The 20,537-nt window shown below is 28.5% G+C and overlaps 2 protein-coding genes across 2 annotated transcripts in view; one reads left to right on the forward strand and one right to left on the reverse strand.

Moving 5' to 3' along the window:
- crn (pre-mRNA splicing factor crn) overlaps positions 1-20,537 on the forward strand; it is a 188,888-nt gene that overhangs the window by 101,590 nt on the left and 66,761 nt on the right. The window lies entirely within an intron of this gene.
- LOC142317733 (uncharacterized) overlaps positions 14,745-20,537 on the reverse strand; it is a 49,556-nt gene continuing 43,763 nt past the window's right edge. The window contains exon 10 of the mRNA XM_075354281.1: positions 14,745-16,574. Coding sequence (XP_075210396.1) covers positions 15,399-16,574 — 1,176 coding nt within the window. The 3' untranslated portion in view covers positions 14,745-15,398. The remainder of the gene's footprint in view (positions 16,575-20,537) is intronic.

A 20,537-nucleotide genomic window follows, 5' to 3' on the forward strand; every position in this document is an offset into this window, starting at 1 on the left:
TTAATTATGATTATGTAAAAAGCAAATTACTCAATTGTATTATTATTTTAACAATATGTTAATCTTGTTGTTGTTCATATATACAGCTAAACTTATTGCTATTTGTTCAAATAATTCATTATAGATTGTACCTTTTTTGTAACTTGTTTGTAATTGTAAAAAATCATATGATTCATGTTATCATTTTTAATAATGCAATTCATACATCATATGATTTTTGGCAGACAGTGTGTATAGACTTAGGTTTCATTCATGCTATTTAAAATTCACTATTAATGAGAAACTTTAATTTTCATTTAAATCAGGACTTTTAAAATTGAAAGATCTTTGGCTTTGGTTGGATCACACTCAACTCCTGACAATTCAGTGGTTCCATACAGTTACAAAAAATTATAACATTACCAAAAACTTATTATTATTATATTCTATTGTTATATTTATTTCAAAATAAGAATTTAATTTCTTATTAGGGTTGGTCATTAGAGCCAATTGTAATAATAATTAATTAATGTAATGTTAGGCTATTGATAATGTAAAAAATAATACTATTGCATCTGAAGGATATAAGGATAACTATTTTTTATCAATTTTTACAAGAAAATTTTAAAAATTTCTAACTTAATGTTTTATCATGTAAAACTAATGAATGTTAAATGTTTGTAATTCTTCAATATAAACATGACCCAAATATCATTATTTTGCAAAATGAAGGGGCTTATATCCTCTATATTACTAGTGTAAATAATAAAACTCACAGTACTCTGTTTTTAATGCTATTTAATTAAAACCCCAAAAACTTAGTCCAAAATACTTTTGTTTGGAAACAAAAGTATTTTTTTTTTTTTTTAATTTATTAGTGCTTTAGACTTTTTAAGAAAGTTCACAAAACTGGGCAACAATTTGTAAGCCACTGACTTGACTGCACCTATTGGTACTGGACCTGAAACTCTTACAAAATTAAATTAAAACACAATATCTACATAGTTCTCATTTTTCTTTTAAATTTTTCAAAAGAATTGTTTTTTTTTATTATAAGCGAGCAAACCTACCTGACAGAACAAGCATTTTCATTATCTGATGGTGTTAAATTTTTATGTAGGACAGTTATTAAAAGAAATGGTTAAAAATAATTTTCTTTTTAGTGATACAATAGCCACATTTCCTGAAATAAAAATCCATGATAAACAAAAATAAAAGATACTCAAGAAGAATGGAGAAAAACTTGGTTTGATTTTATAATGTAACAAAAAGAGATGGTTCCAAAATTGTATCGTATTAGAAACAATAAACTGCAGTCATTCAAGAAAATGGATTATATTCCCTCACAGACTGTTCAAACAAACCATTAAAATTTCAAGGTTGGGTAAACATTGAAATATTACTAACATTGTGACAGGAATGCTTGTTTTGTTGACTAGTATGGACTAGCAAAAAAAGAGCATTATAAAAATAATGACTTATTGAATTATTACAGCAACAGATAAATTTTAATAAATGGTTGCTGAAAAAAGATAATCAGATGTTACAGTTAATGGAAAGTGTGTGTAAATTTTCAATAATGCCATCAATGCAGAAAGGAAAGTAACTTTAATGATATGGAAATAAATATGGAAATAATGATCTGGAAAACAAACACCAAACTTTGTAGTGTGAAGAAAAATATGAATACACCAGTGAAAAATTATAGACACTGATCAGTATGAATCCATGGTGTACAGGTAACAACATTTGAACTGAGAACTTCCTCTTTTCCAATTTATCCTATTACATTGAGCTGACCATATTCATTCATTTTGTGCTGGATTGATCTTCCTTATTCCCTTGTTATTTTTATTTTAAAATTGTTTTTAACCTCTGAATTCTTAAACTCTTCCATTACTGAATTGATAAACAAATTCAAAACATCACACGTCATTGTATAGGTGACTGTCTCAATGGCATGAGGCAACATATACCTACAGCTATTAATATCTTAATTGCCTGTTCACTGTGCCATTCAGTGAGCAAGTATTTATAATGTTTGTCGATTCATACGTTGTTTTCTGAATTTGTAGTTTCATTGAAACACATAATTCATTTAACTTTAGTCGAGTAAAAACTGGATGAGTGTTCAGTTTATATTTTTTGCGGGTAACAAAATCTGCTCATTAAAACATTTACATTCATTTACTAATTGCAAAAAATTAAAACTTATTTGTGAAGTGGAGTAGGATCATGTAAAAGAGAATAGATAAAGGAAAAAAGGATGTTTAAGAGTATTAATAAAAATAGAAGAGCATTTTGCAGTAGCATATGGAGGTTTTCACACGTAAAAAGAGCAGCTGACCTTAACAGACGCCAACAAGGGTTTGCTCTATCAAAAGTGATAGCATTATTAAAGGCTGCATAAATAACTTCAAAAACCAAATGAAAAATTTGAAGCAAATTGACGATGACTATATCATTTATAAACAGGTATGGACTGACTATCCATAATTCAACTCCGAGAAGAAAATAATTTTTTAATAGGGTAAATAGGAAATTTTAATCAAACTGGTTTAATCTGATATGCAAGGATTAACATTAACAATAAAGCTGTTATGAAAAACAGCAGTTTACAGCCATACTGATTACTAATTGCAAATGACAAAAATATCTGCCATTTATTATATTTAAAAATTAAATTCCTTTAAAGAGTGAGAAGTTAACAGTTGGCATAGTTGTTACGTGCCAAGAAAAATGATAGGATGGATAACGTGCTACTATTAAAATGGGTTAAACATGTATGTAGTAAGCTTCATCCTAGTGCTCTTTTAAAATTGAAAATTAACTTTGTAATGGACAGTTTCTGTACATGTGACAGATGATGTAAATAAAAACCTTCAACAAGGTGAAACAGAGCAATTTTATGTATTATCAATGGATATCAAGTACATTACTATTTTTTATAATTTTTATTATACAACAAAGTTACATTTCGTAATGAAATCAGCAGTTAACAAGAATAATTTTCATTTATTTGTTATCAAAAGATAAGCCCAAACAACAAGGACATATGACATAATTGCTGGGCCAAAATTAAAAAAAGATTTACAATTGATATCTACTATGAAAATTCTTTATTTTAAAATCCTTAATTACAAAGAAAATTTAAATTTGTATTATAAATATAAAAAATAATTTCTTTATATATATATATATCTTTAAATCTTGAAATACATAAATAAACAAATTAAGAAAAAACTTTATTGTCCAACACTGCATTTCACAAACATGCTAACTCAAATTTTGAATTTCTTAAGATGTCCCAAAATACCTCTTTTTCATCACAAAATACATAATACATTTTGCCAATGGCTGCAAACATTCGATGGCTTGATGGTAAAACTGACAAAATGACACTTATTTTTGAGGAAATATGTCCTAACCCAGGACATTCTTTTGTAATTACTTAAAATTTATTTATATAATAGTTTCCACTTACCAACAATCTTTAGTAGTATAATAATTGAAACCTTTATACTGACATGACAGATAATGTTTACATTATTTTATCTTTTGACAATCAGTTGTTATATTTATAATTTTTGTCTTTTTTAAAATTCAAGTTTTGAATTGATTTTGTTAATTGATCAACACATCAATTAACAGTAGATACTGAAAGTCTACCCCTTTCTGCTGACCAAATGTTCACTGTAATTGAAAAACTCTCTCAACTGGAGCAGATATCCCAGGCAAAAACATCGCAAACTCAAACATTTTAGAAATATTGCAACATGAAATATCAATCTTTTTGAAACACCTTAAAAATTGCTTTCCACTTCTCTTCAATGGTATTTGGTACTTTTCAAAACTTGAATCACAACCTACCCTTTGGTTTTGAATTACCTGGTTCAACAATGTACGTTCATCAATATTTATGTAAACTTTTATAATTGTATAACTTGTGTGCTGTTCTAAATCAGGCCAGGCAATTTCAGTTCACAAATTTATCCACTGAAACATACTAACTTTATCAAAACTGGTTCTCCACAACTCTAAGTATCGGATACTAGAATCATAAAAATTGTCTATGCTTGAGAAGGAATTTTTTTTCCTGAACATCATTATTTTCTTTTAGAGAGCATAGCAATTCTTTGGCAGAAGATGGTATAAATCTGTGGGGTTTTCTTTCCTAAAGTTGACAAATTAATTCAGAATATGTCTGAAATGCTTCTGTTATGCTGTTATAGAATTATCTTCCAATTTCAGAACTACATTATTAAATAACTGTACAGTACCATATAAAAATTTCAAAAGTAGTTCCCTTTCTAGATTTTCAAAAAATCAAATAATAATTTTGGGCATTTGTCACAAGATAAGACGTATGATTGTAGGCCAACAAAAATAGAAATAATTCTTTCTATTTCAGGTAACAAACAAAGGAACCTTGTGCGTGCTGCTATGAGATAATACTTTTTTATAATCTGTTTCCACAAATTCACACAACTCTTTTAAGTTTCATTACTCTTACTGTATATATGTGAAAATATTTATAAATGTTTATAACAATAACTTCTATATCCAGGGGTAGAGAATCACATGTTGATTGTAATGAATTGTTTATAACGTGGGCTGAACAACCAATTCCTAAAATAGGTCTAAATCACTTTGAACTTTTCTGAACATATTTTCATTCCCCTTTCTCTTCACACCACCAGAATTACTGTTACTGTTATCAGCAGTATAACAAATCAACTTTTCTTCAAGTTTGTATTTTTTCACATACTGCAAAAGATACTAAGTCAAAATTTGAGCAGTTTCACCTGATACTTCATTGAAATTTAAAAGTTTAATTTGAATTCTCTCCTCCAGACTGAAGTATTTTACAACAATCACAACAAGTTTTACTTCACTTCTGTTTGAGCTATCCATCATTACTGTTACATAATTAATGTTTTCCAAAGAATGCCAACACCTTATCAAAGATAAATAGCGAAATAACGTTAAAAATAATTGCCTTGGTTTTCGTTCTAGTAGATGAAAATTTTTGGTATAGGGTTTTAACCAGTTTAGATGTGCAGTCTGATGTTTTGAAACTAAGTTCATGTCTAGCAGTGTGGTATAAAAATGTTGCTTCTTTAGCAGCACACTCCAGATTACTGTTATTCCCATCTCTGGCTTTAAAAAATCTCTTATGTTTGTTGAAGCAGTAGCATTAATAGCACTCCTATGTTTAGCTGTTTGCATGTGGTCTTCAATATCACACTTTCCTTTATGGGAAACAGAAAATTCTGCAGTACATAGTGTGCAATAAATACACGTTCATTGTTACTGTCATTACACAATTTCAAAAATTTGTATTCCTGTTGCAGGTTAACATTAAACACACATTTTCTTTTGCCCGCTGCCGAACGATGAGACAAAAAATGAATAGAGATAAAATGATCAAAAACATGTAGAGTTACTTCATACACGAAAACAACATAAACACATTACCCCTATTGTGTTGCCAAATGACTACATAAATAGTTGTGGTGAGACTGGTAGGCACGCCTCCATCAAAATCGACGTTTAGTGCTTGAGAGATGCATGGCCATAAGAGAATGTTTAAAAACATGATGTCGAACATATACGGCTAAAATTAAAAAACATCCTCACCCCAGTCATAAATTTCTCAAACACTGGACAGCATTAAAAACCCAGGACTGTCTGGGCTAATGCCAGATGTATGGTAAGCCTAGACAAACCCCAATTTTTTCATAAATGACATTGCAGTTGTCGATTGAGGTATCTTTCAGTGTTAAAAATTCAACCATAGTTACAATGTATTAAAATTTTACCAATTTTTATGTACTTTTAAAAATCAGTTTATTAGTAAAACTATATGGTATTTGGACAGTTTTAACCCTGTAAATACTTGTCTTCCTAGAAATAAAACTGTTATTAGCTTCATCTCTGAGAGCTGTATTCATAGTTGGTAAAACTGAATTAATCCCATTTAATCAGTTTTATCGCTCAATTTCTGCCAACTTGTAACTCATAGTCAGCTGAACAACATAGGAGAAGTAGAGGTAGGTTGTGGTGCTTTTATTATAAATAATAATCTCTCTTTTTTCTATTTAGCCTCTGGAACCACCGTAAGGTATTACTTCAGAGGATGATAAATAATAATCTGTATGTAAATAAATATTGGAACATAAAGATAACATACATTCAGTTTTTGTTTATAGGACAACTTTATAATCACAGTTTTTAAACATATTGATGGATACTTTGAGTAGAGTAGGCACTGTGTACTTAACATTATGAAAATTAAATTGGAGTGTAAAAGCAAATCTTTTGAGTTGTTAAAAGCAATAACAATTTTGATGCACAAACCTAACGTTAATTACAAAATGCATACAATTTAAACTGTAAGAATTTTTAAGAAATAGCCATCTGTTTGATATTTTAGGTTGATTTTATTACGTAATATTATTTAGGTTACCAAAACTAAAATGCTTTTGTTTCAAGATTTTTTTTACTGATAATAAGCTTTAGTTAACCTTTGATGAAATCTTAAAAATGAATTTTAGAAAGTATTTATTTAGGTTTTAATGAACTTTTTAAGGATAAATAATGAAATGTTATTAAGTATTTCTATTCATTTCTGTTAAATTTTTTTTTTTACAACTATCACACTTCTTTTTTTTAATTTCAAAATGGGCTGCGCTTCTGACTTCTTAGGTTATTAAGCTTTTCTTCTTACTTTCCATAGTAAGTAGAAAACTACTTACATTACTAGAAAATTATGGTTAAGCATCATTAAAGATTTAAAGTACTTACGGCAATGGTAATAGATAACACAAAGATTAATACCAAAAATAGAAAAAACTATGGTTTACAATCAAAAGACTACAGTATGATAAACAAAGTAAAAATAAAATTCTTTTTAATTTGATTACTCTAGCGAATACAGAGTACTTAATGTAAATAAGAAAGGCAGACAATCTAGTTTAGCTGATGAACTTAAAAGTCTTTGTAACAAAAAATGTCAATTCCTGAAGCAAAAAACTAGTGAAACTCTTCAGAAATGTAATAATACAAAGAATATCACCACTTCTACAAACAACTACCAACCTCAAAAAATTAAAAAAAGTGCTAATCCTGAACCATATGTATTCGAGTCAAGAGACTGAGAATGAATTTAATTAAATAATCCTTTTTTTTAATTTACATCAGAATGATGAAAAATTAATACCTTGTTCTAACAAAATGTAAAATTATCTTGCCAGTGAACTGTTCATTTGTATTGTTTATCTGTTGCTTAAAATTGTACTGTTTCATCATGTTAATTCATTACTTTTGTTATTCATTGTATCATTTTTTTTAACAGAGCTTTATAAAAATTATTACTAGGCCTATAATCAATTCTGTAATTTTGTCATTTGTACGACAGATTATCTCTAAAGTAAAGACTGTTTCATTGTAAAAATAATTTCTGAAAACTATATAAATATTTTTATTTATAATATTTTTTATTTCTTTTAAACTACATACCTTATACTACTTCTCTATATAATCGCCACAGGAGTTTAGACGTTTAGCGATACACTAGCTTCAATATACCCTTGTCGTATTCTTTTGCCGCCAGTCCATTTAGCCACTGATTAACAGCATTTCTAAGTACATCGTCACGTGCGAATTGCTTACCACTCAAAATTTCTTTCAGTTTCCCAAAAAATAGTTATCAGAAGGAGTAAGTCTGGACTGTATGGTGGGTGATCGTAAATTTACCAATCAAATGTTCTCAGTAAATCACGTGCAGCAGGACGACGCCGTTGGTCAGCCGCTCACGTTGCCGATTTTGAACGGCGCGCCGTAACTTACGTAGAGTTTCGCAGTAGGCTTGTGCATCGATAGTCGTTCCACGTGTCATGAAATCAACCAGCAGTATGCCAAACCGATCCCAAAAGACTATGGCCATCAGTTTGCGTGCAAATAGCTGTAGCTTGACCTTTGTTGGTGATTGAGAATGACGCCCTTCACTTGACTGCCGTTTTCTCTCTGGCGTATAATACAAAATCCATGTTTCAACGCCGGTGACAATTGAATTAAGGAACTCATCACATTTTTCGGTGCAGCGCATCAAAAATTACAAAGCAGATCCCATTCGGATTTTTTTGTGACGTTCCGTTAAGACGTCCAAAACCCTTTCTGAAGCCTAAATGGTCATGAACAATGCAACCGATAACAGGTCTTGAAACATCAGGAAAATAAGGGCCAGATCGGAAATCGTTGAGGGACGATCTTTTCTGAGGGCCTCCCCGAACGTATATTAATACGTTAATTCTAAACCTTTCACACCTTTTTTGGAAGTTTCTTTCATTTATTACATTATCACCGTACACAACAACAGACTGCCTATGAATTTCTGCCGGCTTACCCATAACATTTTGATGGTTTAAAAACGTACGATTCTACCCATTTCACAGTCGACGGCAACATCGATTTTCCTATTCATTTTGTAACGTAATAATTCACACGTAATCAAGGCTACTAGATGCGACAACTTAACAAACAACGTAGTATGTACATTACTAGCGTGACTAGAACACTGAAATATAGAAATACTGGAATGGGAACTGCCATTGTCCAACGTGAGACAGATAGATTTAGAGGTGTAGTTGTCATTGTCACACAGTGCATACGCATATACGAATTGTACCTAACGTACCGTCCCTTCAGAAAGTGATTCCATAAAAATTAATTGTAGTTAATATTAAGTGATAAAATCTCATAATTCTATTTAATTAATAGAAAATTTTCAATGCTTATGAATATTAAATAAATGTTGAGTTAATCATATAAATGTTTTTATAAAAACTTTCTACAATAACTTGAATTATGAAAGATAACTTGCGATTTGTGATGAGATATCGTCACAAACTTTTTGAGCGGACTGTAGACAAAGAGAGGTATACCTCTAAATAAGCTATCTTTGTTGGCACGGATTTCTAACGCAAGCGCACATTCCAGTATTTCTATATTTCAGTGGACTAGGACACAGGTTCACCAACCTTAAGGAGGGAAATTTCCCGGCAGTCTTTACTTAGATATCCTTGTATTATTTAGGACCACTACATTTCTAATGATTTGTAACTTTTTTTGTTTTGAATGAGTAAAGTTAGCTTCTTATCAAAACTACTTTGTAATTTCATAAGAGTTCTGTTGGGCGTAAAATAGGCAAAATCAGTAATTTTGTATTCAAGAGTGGATTATTAATAAATTGTATTTTCCAGTTCGTTTGTTTTTTTATTAAATAATCATTTCTAATGATGATTAATTAATAAATATTGAATATAATTAATATTTGTAGTACGGAAATTAACAGCATTAATATTTTTTTTTAATGATAGCTAAAAACAAGAATAACATTCTACGTAAGGTAAATATCAATTATAGACTCTAATACTTTTCAGATTTAAATATAAGTGATCACAGACTTAAAAATTATCAAACAGTAAAATCAAAATATAAACACTGATGTTTTATAAACAAGTTTAATAAATCTTCAATTGCAATTTATATTTCTCTGTTATACAGAAATTTATTCATGGAGTGATAAATTTAAAGTTTTTTAAACTCTTTTTTCTCTCCATTTTAAGGTGAACGCCATAAGAATCACTTTAAGAGAAAGACAAGTAATAGAATTCCAAACTGTTAGAGGCTATAAAACTAATAAAAGTTTGATGAAAAGCTATAAAATATAGCATAAAAAAGATTAAATTGTAATACTTAAATTTTAGAAAATAAATTTTAACACAATCACTGCAAAGCATGGATTATAGTAAAAGTTAATAATGAAAAAGTAGTAAAGGCTAGCTTTCAAAACAACAAAATTTGTTTAAAGCTAAACCAATATGAAAGTCAATCTTAAAAAAATTTACATGTTTTTTATTTTCCCAATATTTATATTGGAATCTGTTCAAGTAGTAAACAATAAGCAATCCCCCTAGCCCAATGAGAAGAGGGTGATATGTAAATTAGGTGTAATCTGGTTCCGACACAGGCTTTCCATTCCTGAAATGTGTGGTTAATTGAACCACAACCACCAAAATAGTCACTACCTACTGTTTAGTGTTGCACCTCTAGTATTCAAATCCATATAAAAGCAACTATGGGCATTTCAAAAACCCTAAGATTAAGAAGGTAGAAGTCACGCATAAGTAAATTTTATTTCTTCCTACATATCAGTCGGCAACACTGAACTCAAGGTTAGCAGCTTTTAACAGCTGAAATGTCCTTCTTATGCACTAGTGATATACCAGTATAAATTTGTTTCTTTTTGATAACTATGTCGTTTTCAAAGGAAGAACGTCTGTTTATTACTGAGACTTATTGCACATATAAATCGTATGAACTAGTGAAAGTCACGTTTCAAATAAAATTTCCCAATTCTTCAGTTCCTAATAGGTCGACAATATCGCATTTAATAAAATTTGTGAGACTGGGAATGTACATCATCAGAAATGCACTAGTCAAAAATTGCTGTTAACAGGAGAAGTTCTGGAGGATGTGAAAGAATGTTTGACTTGCTTGCCCAGAAAATTATCTTCACAGGATGGCTTCACCATCTACAGCTTTCAGGGCTGCTAAAAAATTAAAATTGCATGCTTTTCGCATCGGTGTTCATCAAGAACTGAAAGAAGTAGTCCATGGAAAACGTTACAGTATTGTCGGTTTTGCTCTCTTGTTGATGACAATAATATTCAAATTTTGGATCACATATATTTCAGTGACAAGGCAGGGATAGTTTCAGTTGGACTACATAACAGCCAAAACTGCCAAATATGTAGTGCTAAAAATCCTCACGCATTTCATTAACAACCATTACAAACATTCAAAATTGGTGTACGATCTCCCAATATCGTGTAATACGATCTTTATTTTTTGACAAATCTGTAGATTTATCAACTTAATCAAGGTTAGGTTTATTGCAACTTAAACAGTTTATTGCCATGTTAGATTTACATGAACGAGAATGTTGGTTCCAGCAGACTAATGCAATGTATCATACTACTAATGAAATGCTGGTTATGTTACGGGAATTTTTTGGCTATTGTTTGATATCACAAGGGTTGTGGCCTGCAAGATCCTCAGATCTTACACCAGCAGACTTTTTCCTTTGGGGGGTATTTAAAAATAATCCTCATACACTTAATGAATTGAAGGCTAACATTGAGAGTGAAATTTCAAACATTACGAAAAGTGGCTGCAAATGTTACGAATCTGCATTGGGATCACAGAAAATCATTTTGAACATCTATTGTAAAGTTATTACAGGTAATTTGAATATTGCTGTAAAAGTATTTTATTAACATGAATATTTTTGCAATAAATTCATGTCGTCAAATAATGGGGTTGTGTCCTTTTTGAAACACCAGATAGCTTTTACTAGGATTTGCACATGAGAACTTTTGACTTTGAAAATCAGCTGATAATTGCTTTGCGATGAGTTAACCACTAGACTAATCCAGTATACAATTAAAACAATTAATCTGAACTGAAAAAGAAGGAATCTGTAATATTTCATACAAAATGGAAAGTTACATTCATTAAAAACATATTTTTAATGTTCCAATGAGTAAGAGAAACTGGCAATTTTTATCGAGACGAATTAAAAATTCCAAATTGGTGGCAAGAAAAATAATTGCCAAAAATTAGTCTGGATTAAGTAGCAGAGGAGAACACAAAAACATTATGTTTACGTCAATTGTAGTTAGGACAATGGGTAGTGGAAAAAGGTAGTACATAGTAGTTATATAATAATCTTCATTCATTTCACAATATTTAATTACTACACATTTCTTAAAATTTGACATTAATATCTATGCTTGAAAATGTGTTACATTTTCAAAGTCCACCTCTTTTTCTCTCTTTATTTAAAATAAAAATAAATATAAATGTTATTTGTAACATGTTCTCTAAATTAAAACAATTATACATACCTTCCATTGCCAAATTTTTTTCTGCGTTTTCTATTTCAGGTATTTCAATATACTATATTAATATGTGTTCATTTTTTGCTAGCAATTCACTTTATGAAAAAATTTTATTAAAAAAAAAAAAAATACATGCCATTGACAACAATGTAGTTGACATATTGTGCACTACATACTAAATCTTTTTTACAAAAATGCAATAATATGAATATTACTGTATTTAATACATCAATAGCATACAACTCAAATTTCCAAAATTAAATACTTCCAAAATCTTCAATTGTAATAAAAGTTTGTTTGCTGCTTCAATGATAAATTAGGAGCAGTATGAAATGAAATCTATTGTCTTAATGACACAATTTAATTTATTTGTACAGGATCATGCAAATCAACATTAGTACACTAGCTTCTGTGTTGTACCACACGGATCAATGTGATAGGAAGATATTATTTTTGTTTTATGATAACGGGATTAGATAAATTGTCAAATTCTTTACATGTATAGGTCTTACTAAAATTGTACAGCATGTTGTATAATAGTAATTTTTTACAGAATTTTGTATATATTAAAAATTTCACTACATTTTTGGAATAAAAAAAATCTTTCTTGCAAATTTATTTTAAAACAATTACATTAATTCAATTTTTGTTTTAATTTATTTTCAACCAAACTCAGATTGTTTAAAACTACTTCATTTCATTTTATAATTTCACCTTAAGATTATACTTCTATTCCTGTTGTTAGATCTTTCTATTTTGAATATGAATTAAGAACCTAGTATTACGAGAAACTTTGCCATAAAAAGTTAATTTTTAAAAATATAATACATAAATTTCAACTGATCACATAAATTAGGCATGATTTAGACTCAATGTGAGAACACATACTAACTGGAGTTCTTATGAGGAATGGATCATGCCCATACGATCCTTTTGAGGTTTTTAATCTATGGAAAAATTATTAAAATTCTTTTCATCTATAAGGCATATTTTTTTAAGTAAGGGCCATTTTGATATAAAAATTGAAATAAGTAAAATAGAAAAAACTTTATTATAACAAAATAAACTTACTTATATATACATTTTTCTACATATTTGCCATTCACTGCAATACATTTTCGTTATTGGCTTCCAGCTTCAATATTCCATTATTGAATAATTCTCCTGCCTGTGATTTAAACCAACTAATTACTCTGTCTTGCAATTCCTCATCATCTTTAAACTTCTGCAATGCAAGTCAGTTTTAAATGGAGAAAACAGTAATAATCACTCAGTGCAATATTTGGACTGTAAGGCGGATGTTCGAAGATTTCCCAACAAAATCGTCGTTCCCAACTGTTCAATGGTTTTGTTTGCTGTGTGAGGTCTTGTGTTACTGTGAAAAAACAAAATCCCATTTATTATTTTCCCGCACCTTTTGTTTTGAATTGAACGATTAAGTTTTGTAAGGGTTTCACAGTATGTTTCATCATTCAAGAAATTCAATGAGCAATATCCCTTCGTTATCCCAAAAAACCATGGCCAAAATCTTTTCATTCAACTTTCTTGCTTAAACTGTCTGGGCTTCGGGGATGATTAATTGCCGATTGCATTGATTGCTGTTTTGTCTCAACATTTTAATACGATATCCATGTTTTATCATCGGTAATAATTTGTTTCCATAAATCACCACCTTCATTTTTTATAGTGTCTCAAAAATGTTTGATCTGCAGTAAGACATTTTTCTTTGTGTGGTTCTGTAAATATTTTTGGTACCTACCTGGAACACAACTTTCTGTAACCCAGTTTTTCAGTTAAAATGTGTTTCCATATTTTTGCAGTCACATTATCAGTTAATTCATCTGTGATAACAGTCAGGCGACCACTATGTTCGTCGTAAACATTCATTCTTCTTCCATGAAACAAATGACACCACTGGCAAACTTTACCTTCACACATAACACACTGGGTCCATTAACATGGACAATTTCTCTATGAATATCAGCAGCAGATTTGTTTTTTGTCAATAGCTAACAGATTACTGATCACACTTCACAACTGGCAGGATTATTTATTGTAACACTCGTTTCAGTCAGGCTATACACAGCAACCAACATGAATAACATTAACCTACTGTTGCAAATAGATAATCGTTGATATAAATATGCTACAAGCGCCATCACTTTCTACTTTCTAATGATGGAAAATTGAAAACAGCCCTTACTTAAAAAACACGTCTTGTACAATTCCTCATTATTCAGACACATGAAAATATTAGGCTGGTAAGTTAAATACATGGAAAAACCATAGCACCAAATTAGCAAAATGTGATAGTAAGCAGATAGGTAGTTGCAGTAGATGAGAGTAAGGTAAGAGATTGTACTCACCAAATTTAACCTACAAAAAATAGATACATATTTACTAGTCTATAAAATCCAGCAGTTTTATAAAAATAATAACAATATGCAAAAATTATATTTCCTTGACATTAAAACCAAAAACATTCAGAATAACTTGCTAACTCTAATGAGTATGCCATAAAATAATTTTTATAGTATGCTATAAACACACATTTTCACTCATGAAAGATCAGATTTTATAAGTCTACATCCATTTCAAACATTAAATACTAAGAAACAGAAAATCCAAATTTGTAATAATATTTCAGTTTGCATTTATTTTATTATGTAATATTTTGACAATTGAAAATAGTGCATTCAATATAAACAAATATGAATCACTTTAAATTAAATTTAACACTTCCTAAGTAATGAAGGAAAACAGACCGAGAGTATCAATTTTCTTCATTAAAATCTGAAAAGTCATATAAAATACATTACATACATAAAAGCTACTGTACTGTAATAAAAGATTTGGATTATACTAAGTGTTGCATTGTAACAGCAAGACTCTCATAGCTTGTTCCACTTTACCACAAGAAAAAAAATCTCATGTATGTATGTGTGTGTATATTATATATTATTTAATCCTTGCTATTTTTTTTTTTTTTTTAGTTAGATATACTTTTAAATAATTACTCCATTTAATTTTTTTTATTATTCATTTTAAATTCAATTTTACAATTATTTAGATGATTCTGGAAAGCGTTAAAATGCATTTTTAATATTAATTATGGGTAAATAATAATTTACCTTCTAGTTTACTAGTGTGAATTTGTTTTTCTTCCATATTTAAATAAATTTTTGTTTCAACAAACATACAGATCACCAACTTGCTCTTATTTCACTTTTACATTACACATATTCTATTGTATAAAATTTTCATTCAATTCATCAGTATTATCTATGTTTCATTATTCACACTTTGAAAGATGTTATTTTATATTCATAGATTTAATTTAAAACAAGATTTCTATTAAATCAATAGTTTTTCTCAGAATTCGTAATATGGGCTTTTGTAAAGAAACCAGTCATGTTTATTAAATCATCTTTTTCTTACTTAAGATACAAAGAATTATAAATGAATTTCTTTCTTAGTAGTATGAACAAAAAGATGTCTTTTTAAATGGCTATTCCGATTAAAAGATTTTTGACAAATGTTACATGTGAATCTTTTCTCACCAGTGTGAATAGAAATGTGAGCCTTTAAGTTACTATTATGATTAAAAGATTTTTGGCAAAAATGACAAGAGAATTTTTTCTCACCAGTATGAATATAAAGGTGCTTTTTCAACATACATTTGTGATAAAAAGATTTTTGACATATGTTACAAGTAAATCTTTTCTCTCCAGTATGAGTAGAAAGATGTGTTTTCAGATCGCCACTCTGATCAAAAGATTTTTGACAAACATTGCATGCGTATCTTTTTTCACCAGTGTGAATTGAAAGATGCCTCTGTAAAGTACAATTCAGGTCAAAAGACTTAGGACAAAAATGGCACATGAATCTTTTTATACCGGTATGAATAGACAGATGTTTTTTCAACTTCCAATTATGATAAAACGATTTTTGACAAAAATTGCAAGTGAATCTTTTCTCTCCAGTATGAAAAGAAAGGTGTGTTTTTAAATTACTATTCCGATTAAAAGATTTTTGACAAACATTACATGTGAATCTTTTCTCACCTGTATGAATAGAAAGATGTTCCTTTAAAGAAATATTTCGACTAAAGCACTTATGACAAACATTACATATAAATCTTTTCTCACCAGTATGAACAGAAAGATGCTTCTTCAAATTACCACTCTGATTAAAAGATTTTTGACAATAGTTACATGTAAACTGTTTCTCGCCAGTATGAACCGAAAGATGAGTCTTTAAGTGACTACTCTGACTAAAAGATTTTTGACAAATATTACACGTGAATTTTTTCTTACCGGTGGTATGAGCAGAAAGTTGTGTATTCAACCCAGTACCCTGATCAAAGTATTTTTGGCATGACATACATTTACTAGACTCAAAATTATATAGAAATGGATTTAAGCAAACACAACATTGTTTTTTATCTTCAATTTGTTCCTCTGTCCACTGCAAGTTCCTGTCATTGTATGATTCATCACAATTTTGCTTGTGTACATTATCATGTATAAAGTTATACTTTAATTCATTATAAGTTTGACACTTAGCTCTTGATAAAGTTTCCTGTATATTTTCCTCCACTGATTCATTGATTGTTTCTACCCCAAGATCCTGTACAAAATAAAATGCAAGTCTATTAAAATAAAAAGTATTTTTAATCTTCATAGAATAGCTGACAATCTTCTTAATAAAATTCACTTCTACACATATTTTCTCAGAGGTCATCCAGTTCATATTTCTTTAAATAAAAATACTTATACATTATGGTAATTCTATATTTTGTATTTTACTATGAACCAATTTTTACACTAACAGCTCAAGTTAAGATGTATTGCTAACCCTTTAAAAATCTTGTCATAGTTAATTATTTTGAAGCAAAAATGAAACAGTTTTAAACCGATAGCAAAAAACAACTGGTTGTTCCTTGAATCATTTTACATGTGTTATAACTGAAGTATAAAATGTCATTACCAGTTTTAAGTGTAATAAAAATAATCTATAAATGTAAGTATAATAAACCAAACATAGTAATTAAATAGAAATCATAAACTAAAAAAAGTTTCTTCAATCCTTAGACCATCAAGTCTTAATTACTGTAGTTTGTGTACATTCTGTAATCATTATGATTACAGGAAAACAAACATTATTACAGTATAATTATTTTATAGCATCTGTAGAATTCAATTTCTTATTAAATAAACCTAAACTGATAACAAAATCCAGAGGATACTACTATGTTTGACACATACATGCATTTATTTTAAAAATAATTTTATCCATTGAGAGTATTAATATATTAAAACATTATTTGTTTATAGTATCTAGACACTTATTGTTAAGCACAGTTTCTTTAAAAAGAGAAAGCATTTTTGGCATTCATCATGAGCTTTTCACAAATACAAAGGTGTCATATAAACAATTCTTTGGTAATAAATTTATAATAAAATAATTTAAAAAAATACAGAAAGATGCAAGTATATGAAGATGAATATAAATAAAAAAATAGATTGGTACAGAATAAGTTAGCAATTTTAAAGGCATTAATTGGTAAATATTTAAATGTATTTAGAATACAATTAAGATTTATCTAGATTCTACTGTTTAAAAACTCATTGAACAAAATAATATTATTCATGTAAAATGGAATCTTCTAATTTAATTTTAAATAATCTTTTTTGTAAGTCCTCTTAGATATGCAATTTATAAAAAGAATTTGAATTCATTTATCATATATGAAGTACTTCACAAAAAAAAAAATTAACAGGTGAATACCTCATCAGTTAGTTTATTTAGCCTTACCAGCAAAGAAAAATGACTACCAACTTTGTCAGTTGCTCTGACTTTTTGAAGGGAGTATATATATTAGAATTGAATGAGTATTCAGTATTCTTGTTATAACCAGTTTAAATGGAAGTAAATAATATACATAGTTTACTAGTAATCTATCAGTCTGAAAAATGAAAGGTTGCGATAAATTGGAAAAATATTAAATATTTTTCAATAATCAGAACCCCAAAAACAAGGTATGAGCTTACCGATCAAAAAACATAAAGTTCAGTTATGAGTAAAAAATATAGCATTTTATTTCTATATTTTTATGTAATAGTAACCGATACTTTAAGTAATCTTATCTAAAAAAAATTTGTTCAAATGAACCATAGAATTGAATAATAATAGTACAATAAAGGTCTTACAGTACATCACAGATCTTAACTGTGTGTACCCACACAATCCATTAAAAAAAAGAAAAAGTTAGTTATGATTCTAAAAATGTAGTAAAATCAATAAAAATGTACAAAATCTTGAAAAAACTATTTTATATCATAGTATGATGAACCTTACAGCCTCAACAAGAATCAAACAACTTAACCTGACCACATTATTTGAACAAAAAAATGCTAACTGCTTATCATGAAAACTTGGACATACATATATATGTTTTAGAAGTTATTTAAAATTAAATTAAAGATGGTTTTTTCTTAAATTTCTATTTCCAAAGAGCTTATTAGAATTATTATTTGGCTCAAATTGTGTTCCTAGGTGGCACTGCTGTTAATCACATTATGTTTAAGCGGTCAGGAAACAAATTCAGTAGACTATTTTAATTGAAGTCAAATTTATTACTTTGTACATATTCTAATATTTAAACATTGACTTAACATTTACATGTAAAACTTGGATCTTGCATTATTCATGAGAGTATTCTTTTCCCTGGAGCTGATATGCAAACACTATTCTTTCATGTAATGTTTGCATAGGTTCTTTATAACTGTAAGTGAATGGGTGTTGTATAATGTAATAATATTTAGTAGTCATAGTAATTTAATTTTTATACTCCTCAAATGTTACGTTACACTTTTCATAGCCATAGGTATTTTACTGCATTAAGTACTTTGTCTTACTTGTCTACTATCAACATTATATGAGTTAAGACACTGCATCTGTGCGATTGTATTTTAAGCCGTAAGTGTATCAATATAGCATAAAATTCATTAAATAGATTTATAAGATTTTCTGGATTTTATTAAGATTAAAGTAGATGGAAGAAGAAAAAAATTATTAGCAAAAAATAAAGCAAATTTTATGCTGATGTAAAAAACAATCAAATGAGAGGATCTTTCTTTGATACGTTACTGTGTTGTAACTCAACATTTACCATATAATTTTGAAGTTAACATAAATAAATGAAAAGAAAAATATAAGAAATTTACTGATTACATGAATTTAATATACATGAGCCCAATCTTGCAACACTGCACATTTAACTTGGCCAGCTAATTATGTGCACAAATCAACATGTACAACATTCTTTCAACTATGAGCAAGTCATTTCAGATATTTTTAAATTCAACAAAATTGTTTGTAAAGTAGAAAGAATACGTTCTCAGACAGTGAAATATTTTGTCTATTTTGCAATCTTATTTAATTTTAGGAAAAAGAAAACTGATGAAAGAAAAGAAAAAAAACAGACACAAAATAACAGTGTATTAATGCTACTTGTTATAACTTTAATCTATTCATATTTAAAATTTGTTAAAAAATGTATTGGTTATACTAGTAAAAAAGGCAAGGCTCATAATGACACATTTAGGTTTTTTTAATTGAGCTTTAGCTACAGCAAAAATAAAAATTTTAATTTATTTTTACCATAATGTACGTCTTATTATTACAGTCTGTTAATATGTTTATCACTGTTTGTTTTGTTTGTTTCATATTAGTTTGTAGTAAACAAATTCTTATAGAATATAATTACTTATTTCTACTATTTTTTTTTTTTTTTTTTTTTTGGCAAGTTATGTAGATAATAAATATTATGAAATAATATTTTTGTCAACTAAGTGATTTCTTAGTAAATAAGCTATAAATAATCAAGTAATCAGTAAAAAGAATATATGTTGTTTATTGTTTAAATAATTAAACATTATTTTCCCAGAAAAAGTTTTTCCTTTTTTATTCTTAATAAAACTGTGTTGAATAAGAAATTCCAAATATATAAAATTACAAAATAAAAATATTCCCTCTATTCTTATATCTTTTTTCAAATTTCTTCATCTTCCTTTATTAGGTTTGTACATAATAAAATATGAATAATCATGAACTTTCCAACACTTAGATGGTACACAACAAAATACTTGCTCTCTTATCTGTACAGTCATCTTTTTTCTTCTTTACATGGTAACATTCATTGCTTATATTTAGCAATGCTATTGTTTCTATTTTTGTAATTTTCCTAAAAAATGTCAAATGTACAAAATATTACTAACAATTGGGTGGTGCCAATATCACTGTTTATGACATTTATTATATCACTCTGATCATCATTTATCTTTTGTTATGGACCAAAAAGCCTGTTTGTAAAACAAAATAAAGGTATCAAAATGGTGCAGTTGCAGATATTAAGAATCTTTTTGTAGTTCCTTGAAATGCAATTGCTGTAGCCTGTTTTGATTGTAATTTTTAGGATACAATTATGATATAATATTATTTATTTTCTGATTATTAATTTATTAATATTGTTTTCTGATATCAATTTGTTAATGGAACATCGAGTAGGTATAGTTCTTTACTGTCTTG

The sequence above is a fragment of the Lycorma delicatula genome, chromosome 1 (assembly GCF_047948215.1).
Source record: "Lycorma delicatula isolate Av1 chromosome 1, ASM4794821v1, whole genome shotgun sequence".
In the NCBI taxonomy this organism is placed as follows: domain Eukaryota; kingdom Metazoa; phylum Arthropoda; class Insecta; order Hemiptera; family Fulgoridae; genus Lycorma; species Lycorma delicatula.